General features: G+C 42.3%; 1 protein-coding gene across 1 annotated transcript; it reads left to right on the top strand.

Moving 5' to 3' along the window:
• The first annotated feature begins 672 nt into the window (after window positions 1-672).
• LOC139424508 (small ribosomal subunit protein uS8) lies at window positions 673-4,874 on the top strand. Its single transcript, XM_071176430.1, has 4 exons — window positions 673-809; window positions 1,051-1,130; window positions 1,373-1,458; window positions 4,741-4,874. Exons 1-4 carry the CDS (start codon window positions 677-679, stop codon window positions 4,832-4,834), a joined length of 393 nt encoding a protein of 130 aa, XP_071032531.1. The 5' UTR covers window positions 673-676; the 3' UTR covers window positions 4,835-4,874.
• The last annotated feature ends 6,201 nt before the right edge of the window (window positions 4,875-11,075 follow it).

An 11,075-nucleotide genomic window follows, 5' to 3' on the forward strand; every position in this document is an offset into this window, starting at 1 on the left:
AAATGTTGAGCAGTACAGTTTGGTTTGCCAACCAACTCTTCTAGCTAGCTTGGCCCGTACATGTAGTCCTTCCATGCGTGGTAGACAGTCACGATGGTGGTGGTTAAACGTGTCTGCATGGCCGTGCAAACCTCTTCTAATTTCTTATCCAAGGACCTAACGCTTGTCCCAGTTTTGAAATTGTTGGTGTTGGCGCTAGCCATTCGAATGTTATGTCTTGGCCAGTGAAATGTAGACGGTTCACTCTAACCAGGTAATTTGGATAGCTAGCATAATGCCTATTAACCTCACACTATCGAGGTTGCTACCTTAGTATGTAGCCTTCTATTTTCTTCACCAAAGTAACCACGTAACGTTTAGCTAACCAGCTAGTTGGACAATACTTTGCTATGCAATATCTTAGCTAACGTTAGGTAAGCCTATACTCAAATTGTCATTGCATACTCAATGATGTCCATCTACCTACATTTGAGCAAGCTTACAGTCAGTTTGTTGGCCGACTTATTTGTCAAGTCAATAGCTAGCTAGACAGCTAACGTTAGCTTGCCAGTTTCACGACATGTTATTAGGAGAACCAACCACTATTCGACTGTTTACTATTAACTAGTTAGCTGAGCAGTAGTTGGCTGCCTTTCAACTAATTTAACTTTTTATGTATCTCTGATCGACAGGCATCATGGTGCGCATGAACGTTCTTGCGGATGCGCTCAAAAGCATCAACAATGCTGAGAAACGTGGGAAACGCCAGGTTCTGATCCGGCCGTGTTCGAAGGTCATTGTACGTTTCCTGACCGTCATGATGAAGCACGGTGAGTTACTGAAATGTATCACCTGTTTTGTAAGTGGTATGGGTCCAGTCAAGGGGGAGGTCAACAAGATGTGCAGGTGTCAGTTACAGGTAGGACCAGGAGACTACATAACCCACTTCCCTCCAGGAGGGGAATTGCTTGCCTCCGGTTGAGGGATCTGAGTTCAAGCCCTGTAACATCCTGTCGACAATGCTGTGTGTCTGTACTTGGTTTTGATTCCCTGCCTCCCTTGTTTCCCTAGGTTACATTGGTGAGTTTGAGATCATCGACGACCACAGAGCTGGGAAAATTGTTGTCAATCTCACTGGCAGGCTGAACAAGGTAAAAAAAAACGTTCAATATACTGCATCACAAGGACTACCATCAGACCTTTTGAGTGCCATTCTACTTCATTTTCACTCTTTTGTATTGGGGTAGATTGATAGACTCTGACCCCTCTGTTTTGCTCATCTTCTCCGACATGTTTTTTTCTTGGTCATATTCTGCATTGTGGCATTATCAGCCTACCTGCGTAATTGTATATTTGCACCTGGCACTTCTAATCTTTCTTTTGCTCATTTCAGTGTGGTGTGATCAGCCCTCGTTTTGACCTCCAGTTGAAGGATCTGGAGAAATGGCAGAACAACCTCCTGCCCTCAAGACAGTTCGGGTGAGAATCAGTCAGCAGCACCCTAATGGTGGCATGAATGTCGGAGTGGCCGTATCACGGTTGTGCAGTGGAACTTTGTGAACAGGGAGGTATTAATCAGTGGCGACTTTGTTTGCTACGGTGTTTCACGTATGAAGGCATCTCTTGATGTCGTGTTAATGTGCTCCTTTGGGGTGTATAAAATTGTGCCCTGGGTTTCACAGACTTTAAATCTCTGAACGTTTATTTGGATGTCAAAGCAAGTAAACTAATCACCTTTTATTTCTGTGCCTGAATGTTCAGCTTCCGATAGCCTTGAGAGCAAGCAAATGCAGCATTAGTCTAGTATTTATAGATGCTGGGAGCTGGCTGGGTTGGAGATTGGAACAGTCCTTGAAATGCACTTTCTTTGAAAAGATGAGGGCAGCCTAGGCAACGGGAACTAAAACTTGTATCATAAGTCGGGGATGGGCAACTTGGGTCCCTGGGACTGAGTGTACTCTGTGTGCTCCCACTTTCTATTGAATGCATCCATGGGAATATGATTGCTGCAACCTCTTGAACAGGATTTGACCTGCATGTAGGAAAGGGGGTGAATATGGTTGATTGAGTATGTACTGACAATATCACTATGCGCATGAAATTGCTCTCAGCTTTACTTAAGTCCAATGGTGGATGTGGTGAGGGCACGGTCACAGATTTATTGATATGTGTGGACTGATAAAATCTAATGGGTGTGTCACAATGACTCGTCCGCAACTATGGGGAAAAACCGACGGGGCTGGCTTAGGTTGTTGACATATGGGACTGTATTTCGTCTCCTTTGTTTCTTGAAAAACTAAATTTGCACAATAAGCACTTGTGTCTCAAATACATTGTTACAGTGGTTGGCTAGCTAGCAAACTTTAGCCATTAGCAATGAGGTGAAATCAGTCAAAACAAGACATGGCATCAAGAACGAGATGAACTAGCTGAAACATGTCACGATTCCCCACAGGGCAGTTTCTTGTCATTCTTGCTAGCTATCTGGCCATCCACAACAATGCTTGGACTTCTGCCCCGTTTAAAGCATGTGCATCGTTCTCTTGCTGTTGTCAGCTAACCCATCTAGTTGGCGCATTTTGGCATTCCATCTGTGGCGTTTACCCGTGTCAGTCTGCCATAGAAAACCTTTGGAGGCTACAGGCGGAAGAGTCATGCTATTTGTATTTGAGCAATATAATTGGCAGTTCATTCAACTTCAACTCGCAACTTCTTGAACTCCACCGTACTTGAGGCGTTCACATGGCACACAAACTGTCGAGTAAAAATAAGCATTTATCAAGCCACTCGCTGCACTTACTTGTTTTAGGAGAAGTGATATACTAAAGTAAACTTTCAATACTGCAAAAATTGCAATAGGTTAGCTAATGGCGACCAATTGATGGTCTGCAAAAAGAAAGCTACAAAAAGACACCTAGCATTCGTCTGGGCTGGCCTGTTGTAGCCGTGTCAATCTCTTTTGAAAGCCCTCCTCTTAAAGGGGCAACGTCCTATTCCTTAAATTGATGTACTTTAGAAACAACATTTTATTTAATTAATGCAATTTTAAAGAATAGAATGTCTTGCATTGCTACATTATATTGCACAGCTTTTTATTATATGCCATCATAACCAAATGGACTCTATTACTAGCTAAATAGAGCCAAAGCATGTCAACCTAGGTCCTGCATGAGTCTAATGCATTTATAAACTACCCCATATCCAGGCCAGTGAGGGGGGGGGGGGGGGGGGGGGGGGGGGGGTTTGTTGGACCTGGTTGGTGCTTATTTGATGTGACTTAGCGCACTTATATGGTTTGCACTATTGAAGATGGAACTGAATTTTGATGACATGATCAGGGTTCGTATGGTCATGAAAATCCTGGGAAGGTCATGGCATTTTAAAATGGTGTTTTCCAGGATCCTAAAAGTTTAGGGCAAGTTTGAGTTTTATTTCTGATAATGTCATTTGTTTAGGAATGGTGTAAATATTTTATCAATTCACAAAAAGTCTACATCAGACAGGATCAGAATTACACTTGCGTGTTTGCGAGCATCGCCTGCATGTGCGAGAAGTGTGGGCTGTTGCAGCAGCAGGTAGGCCTAGTCTATAAAATATGATCGAGAACAGACTAGGTAGCCAATTCCAAACATCTTGTACCCTCTTAACGGTTTAGCAAAGGATAGCGTGTATTCATGTTTTTATCATGTTCAAAAAAACTTTTCTCTGACACTTGCGAATAAGGCCATGCAAAGTTGATTCACTTAACAATTTGTTTCATTTCAATTATTTTTGCAGAAACAAATGATTCACTTTGCCATTGCATTAGTTGGGATTCAAATCAAGATTATTTGTGAACCCGTAACATTATTTTCAGGAACTTGTTTTCTATATACTTGCAGTTGATTTGGGCATCCAATGTATGGGACATTGAAACTCAATAGATGCTAGACAGCCTGCAAAGTAAACACTTCTAAGATAAATATGACAACTTGAAAGCTACATTTCCTGAATAAATGTTGTGGGGTTGATTCAGATTAATAAAATGATTAGTAGCCTACATAGCCATTTGATATGTTGAATGAGCAAATTATTTCAAAGGGCACAAGATGTATTTGGTTGCAATGTTTTTCATAAAGGGTGGTAAACCATCCTCCAGGAGAGCTAATGGGTGTACAGGCTTTTATTCCAGTCCCCCTGTATGACTTCATAACATTTGTTGCATCTAGCTTTTTCTAAGAGAATGACTCTTAAAGTGAAGATTGAATGTGATTTGGATAGTCACTATCAGGAATAGTTTTACCGCCGTGATGCATTTCTTGTTATGATAGGCTTCAATCTGTACAGCCACATGCATTGCTAACATTGCTTGATTGGAAAAGCATTGAATGTTTAGGATCATAATGGCCTCCATACAATATAAATGGAGGCCACGTAATTACTGCGGAAAAGTGGTTCAGGAGTGGAGAGCAAAACAGTACCTTAAGTTGTCTTGATATGGTAATGATGGTCTGCAATTGGTTTCTAGCAGGTTTTTGAAGGATGAGGTTAGGAAATGCTTGTTTAAGTGTTGTATGGCATCAATGGAAGTGACTGTTGCTTTAGAAGGGGTTCAACTGGATTTGTCTCAGCTGTTCCTGGTGTTTCATGGTCTTAGTCTATTAATGTTAAATGTACTTTTGTTCTAGAATTTCCCTACTGCTTGCCATAAATTAATTTAAGTCTGCCTGTCGTGAGTGTTTTTATAAACTCATGTCTTACACACCTTGTCTGTTTCTTCAGATACATCGTGCTGACCACCTCAGCTGGCATCATGGACCATGAAGAAGCCAGACGAAAACACACAGGAGGGAAAATTCTTGGATTCTTTTTCTAAAATGTAAAGAACTGCAAAATAAAACACCAAATCCAGTGGACTGGACTTTGTATTTTGTCTTAGATTGCTACAGTCAAAAGCTCTTTATGTATTGGTACATTGAGAATGACGAATGAGTCTATTTATACTGATCAAATATATAAATGACTATTTCAAAGGTTTTACTGAGTTCGTATAAGAAAATCAGAGAATTTAAATAAATTCATTAGGCCCTAATCTGGATTTCACAAAGATGGATCTGTTGGTCAAATACCTTTTAAAAAAACAGTAGGGGCGTGGTTCAGAACCAGTCAGTATCTTGTGTGACTACCATTTGCCGCATGGAGCGCGACACAGCTCCTTCGCCTAGAGTTGATCAAGCTGTTGATTGTAGAATGGTGTCCCACTCAATGGCTGTGTGAAGTTGCTGTATATTGCCAGGAACTGGAACACGTTGATCCAGAGCATACCAAACATGCTCAATGGGTGACATGCATGGTGACTATGCAGGCCATGGAAGAACTGGGACATTTTCATCTTCCAGGAATTGTGTACAAATCCTTGTGACATGGGGCTGTGGATTATCATTCTGAAATGAGGTGATTGCGCAGATAATTGGCACGACAATGGTCCTCAGGATCTTTCGTAATTGTATCTGCATTCAAATTGCCAGCGATTTAAAATGTGATTGTGTTTGTTGTCCGTAGCTTATGCCTGCCCATACCATAACGCCACTGCCACCATGGGTCACTGTTCACAACGTTGACATCAGTGAGCCATTCGCCCATACAACACCATATACTTGGTCTGTGGTTGAGGCCCCAAAATCTCTAAAATGGAGGCAGCTAATGGTAGAGAAATAAACATTAAATTCTCTGGCAACAACTCTGGTGGCATGCTGACTACAGGAATGTCCCAATTGCACGCTCCCTCAACTTCAGACATCTGGCATTGTGTTGTGACAAAGCTTCACATTTTAGTGGCCTTTTATTGTCCCCAGAACAAGGTGCACCTGTGTAATGATCATTCTGTTTAATCAGCTTCTTGATCTGCCACACCTTTCAGGTGGATGGATTATTTTACCAAAAGAGAAATTCTCACTAGGAGGGATGTACACATTTGTGCACAAAATGAGAAGCTTTTTGTCCATATGGAACATTTCTGGGATCTTTTATTTCACTTCATGAAACATTGGACCAATACTACATGTTGTATATACTGAACAAAACTATAAACGCTGCATGCAACAATTTCAATGATTTTACTGAGTTACAGTTCATATAAGGAAATCAATTGAAATAATTTAATTAGGCTCCAATATATGGGTTTCTATGACTCAGAAAGTGTGCAGCCAGGGGTGGGCAAGGCTCACTCAAGACTCACTCACTCCGAATGATTTTTCCCCACGAAAGGGCTATATTACAGACAGAAATACTCCTCAATTTCATCAGCTATCCAGGTGGCTGGTCTCAAGACGATCCTGCAGGTGAAGCCGTATGTGGAGGTCGTTTGCTGGTGCAGGTACACGTGTTCTGCGGTTGTGAGACCGGTTGGAAGTACTGCAAAATTCTATAAGACAACTTTGGAGGCAGTTTATGGTAGAGAAATTAACATTCAATTAACTGGCAACAGCTCTGGTGGACATTCCTGCAGTCAGTGTGCCAATTGCACGCTCCCTCAAAACTTGGGACATCTGTGGCGTTGTGCGACGAAACTGCACATTTTAGAGTGGCCTTTTATTGTCCCCAGCACAAGGTGCACCTGAGGATCACGCTGTTTAATCGGCTTCTTGATATGCCACACCTGGCAGGTGGATGGATTATCTTGGCAAAGGAGAAATACTCCCTTTTTGTGCGTAATGGAACATTTCTGGGATTTTTTTTATTTCACCTCATGAAACATGGGACCAACGCTTTACATGTTGTGTTGATAATTTTGTTCAGTATATTTCCGGTGTGGTATTCAGAGCACAGTATTCAGATGTCTGTTATCAATCTTGAAGTTAAGCTGTGTCGGTGCAAGATGGCAATTTGAGCCAGTGTTCCTGGGATTCAGTTGTGGCCTCCACAATTATTTAGCTGAATTCTGAAAATGCGTCTGGAGGGTTGACCTCCCCCATTATAGCTGCCCCAGATGTGGATAATGAATTACTGGATTCACACTAAATGAAGTCTGAAACCTTCCCTCTCTTGCCCTCGGGCACTGTAGTAATTACTTAGTGTGAGCAGGCAGGGAGCAGCTTTCTACCTCTTCCGAAGCATTTTAAGCTACAGTTTCAAGAAACAGGCATATTTTGTAATGCAAAGTAGACTTTCAGTCCAGCGTTTGTTCACTAGCATCAAGTGAGGCTGAATCAGTTGTATATGGGTCCTTGGTTATATACGCTGTATCTCGGCGGAGGATTTCCTGGTCTGGTCATGTCAAGGAAATAAAATAGCCTGATTGCCTGGGTAGGCAGGAAGACTTGGAGGGAAATGGGAAGCAACTGTCTGAAAGTGTCAATCATGGCAGGTCTTTTCAAGTCAGCTCCAATGGAAGTCCCTCATGCTTACTGCAGAAGGTGTGTTGCTCCACGATGCTGCCATTCCATGAAATATTGAGTGCTCCTATTCATGGATGGTTTGGAAGGGTGTGCCCCAGTGGGAATGGATGATGTTTCTGTACTGTAATGAGTTTGTTGTAACTTGTGTTGGATTCATTGAAAGTGGAGCACAACAAAAAGCCCTAGATCCAGTCTCCTGCAAAGGCACCCATAAAATGAGTTCCTTATTTTCTTAAAGGACAAATCTTTGACATTTGTCCGCATCGTCTGGTGGCTTGGTCCTTGGTGTATATTTTTACAGCTAAAAGCAGCACTTTCCCACGACACGATGTGGAATATCTGTCGCTGTCCACTTTACCTCACCGATGGGACACAGACATCCCAACCTCTCCTACCCCAGAGCCCGCTTGTTGTGAACCTAGCAGCCTACGCCAGACTTGGTGTAGAAGGGTACAGCTAATGCATCTGCGCCAAAGTGCTGGGTAGCAGCACACAGTGCACGATGACAATGTTATATGGGCTAAGTGCACAGAGACTGTCTTGCTCCCTCATGGGTTCACAGCACTATGCGCTGGTCCCCGTAAAGAGGACAACCAAAGTCTTTGTTGCTGTTTTGCTTTGAAGCCCAGGGAGGGCTGGGACACGACACGGGTGTCCAAGCTCAGAGAGAGAGAGATAAAGAGAGATGAGGGGTTTTACACCACTTAGCAAGGGGGTGCATGTTCATGACAAGGCCACGATGAGAAGTCCAGGGTCATCCTGGAGGTGGATACAGGGTCCGTTCTCCTATTGCTCACAGAAAATATTAACCAACTAAAGAGTCATTATCTTCCTGGCTTTATCAAAGTATCGAGTGTATTATTATAATCAGTTGCTCGCAATGAACTCTTCGTTCTCTCTTGACCTGGAAGCTAAACTCCACAACGTTTTGGCAGGACCAATAGAAACCATGAAATCAGGAATGATGAAACCCCCAGCTGCTGGTGTATGCTGTGATCCAACGTGGGACCGTTTGAGCACAATAGCAACCAACCACACAGGCACGTGGCCCCTCAGATTTGTCCTGTAAAAAAAAAGAAATACTAGCTGCTTAGCAATTTTATGAAGTTGGCTTTAGCTATCCCAGATAGGTTATCAACCTCATAACTAGCTACCAAGAAGCCATACCAGGCTATCAATCAAATTAGTGTAAGTAGCTTGTCTAACTATCTTAGCTGGCAAGCCTGCTGGTAAGGTTGGTAGACTTTAGAAATGCAAGCAATAACTAAATGTACTGAATAATACTGCTTTCACATAGGATTTTCTGTATTTTGGCTGTAACGTGTGGAATCGCTGTCATATAAATGATCTTTTGAAACGGAGTCCAAGCCCATGCCTTTTTGATCCGCGGTTCATCTTTTTCCTCCCCTCACTCCGCTTTGTTAGGGAGCAGGCATTTGGTCATATATTTGTCATGATACCATTACAAAATAATAGCAATCCTATTTTTAAAAGCATGTGAGTCTCTTGTTCATATTTCACAACCTCTGCAGGATTTTGGAGTTGCCTGTCGAGCAAAATAATAGGCTTAGGCCTACTCTTGATTTAGGCTGCATTATTGCCAATGGCGATTTTAGCATGTAAATCTTGGTGGGGTAAAACAAAGCCACAACACTAAACAATATATTATTTGCACTATAACGGTGACAAACGGTTCCCACAAACTGTTAGGGCCTACATAAAGCTGTCCCAACAGCAGTCCCAACACCTTACCACTGCTACACCTGGCTATCAGCGGAGCCTTGTCTGGCAGCGAAACAGTTAATTCAGCCTCATTTAATGCTTTTAAAAAAAAACAGCTGATATGGCTGATTTGCTTAAACAAATGTGTTTTCTACTGACAATTGAGATGTACAAACTGTGGCATAAGGAGACAAAGAGTGGATAAGAGGCAATCCCTAATTTCGATTAAGACATTAATGAGCGAGCTAGGACAGACGTAGTCAATATAACTATTTGTTCAGCACTTTTGAAATGTACAGCAACAGTATTCAGAACATGGGCCGTTCTTACAGTATTCTCCCTGCACACCAAGTCAGGGGGCATATAAGCAGAATGAGAAAAATATACATAACGTGGCAAAATGTTCTAAAAAATGAGCCTACTAGACAAGATGATCAGGAACTAACATTTTCCCGGCCTAATTGTAGCCTAGCTAATATCCTAACCTATATTCATGCTTGTCACAAATCAGCATAATGACTCTGTCCCAATCAAATCGGTTCTGAAATGATAATCTAGTTGACCACACTATGTGGATTGGATGACTGGGAGTTTCACTAAGCAAAGAAATGAATACATGCCTTCAATTGCATTAGCCTACTTTATTCCAATATTTTCGTCTTTAGTTCTTTATGGATCCATCAAGTTGAGGTAAAAGAAACAGTGAATGCTTAGTGGTGGGCTATGTGAATAGATGGGCGAAGTGACATGCTTTGCAAAGTTTAGAACTGCCAGGACGATGGTAAAACTGCCTAGCAACCATCAGGAGTTTAAGAGGGTAGTGCATGCCACTTTTCAACATTACCGAAATGATTGCTAGCTTGTTTGGCGGAAATAAAAGTTTTGTCTTTGATACCGGCAATACCTTTCCGATATAAAGAACGTTTGGTGGTATGGTAAACTTGGCAGAAAAACATCTTAGTATGAAAGGGATATACAGTGCATTCGAAAAGTATTCAGACCCATTCACCTTTTCTTATTCTAGGATGTATTAAATACATTTTCCCTCATCAATCTACACACAATAACCCCCAAAATGACAAAGCAAAAACAGGGTTTTAGGAATGTTAGCATATTTATGAAAGATAAAAAACATAAATACCTAATTTACATAAGTATTCAGACCTTTTGCTATGAGACTCAAAATTAAGTTCAGGTGCATCCTGTTTCCATCGATCATCCTTGAGATGTTTCTACAACTTGATTGGAGTCCACCTGTGGTAAATTCAATTGATTGGACATGATTTGGAAAGGCATACACCTGCCTATATAAGATCCCACAGTTGACATTGCATATCAGAGCAAAAACCAAGCAATGAGGTCGAAGGAATTGTCCGTAGAGCTCCTAGACAGGATTGTGTCGAGGCACAGATCTTGGGAACTGTACCAAAACATTTCTGCAGCATTGAAGGTCCCCAAGAACACAGCGGTCTCCATTATTATTAAATAGAAGAAGTTTGGAACAACCAAGACTCTTCCAAGGGCTGGCCGCCCAGTCAAATTGCGTATTCGGGTGAGTTTGCCAAAAAGCACCTAAAGGACTCTCAGGTCATGAGAAACAAGATTCTTTGGTCTGAAGAAACCAACATTGAACTCTTTGGCCTGAATGCCAAAGAGTGTGTCACGTCTGGAGGAAACCAGGCACTGCTCACTACCTGGCCAATACCATCCCTACGGTGAAGCGTGGTGGTGGCAGCATCATGCTGTGGGAATGTTTTTCAGCGGAAGGGACTGGGAGACTAGTTAGGATCGAGGGAAAGATGAACGGAGCAAAGTACGGAGAGATCCTTGATGAAAACCTGCTCCAGAGCGCTCAGGACCTCAGATTGGGGCGAAGGTTCACCTTCCAACAGGACAACGACCCTAAGCACACAGCCATGACAATGCAGGAGTGGCTTCGGGACAAGTCTCTGAATGACCTTGAGTGGCCCAACCAGATCCCGGACTTCAACTTCGAAT

This window comes from Oncorhynchus clarkii, chromosome 13, assembly GCF_045791955.1.
Source record: "Oncorhynchus clarkii lewisi isolate Uvic-CL-2024 chromosome 13, UVic_Ocla_1.0, whole genome shotgun sequence".
NCBI classification, from domain to species: Eukaryota; Metazoa; Chordata; class Actinopteri; order Salmoniformes; family Salmonidae; genus Oncorhynchus; species Oncorhynchus clarkii.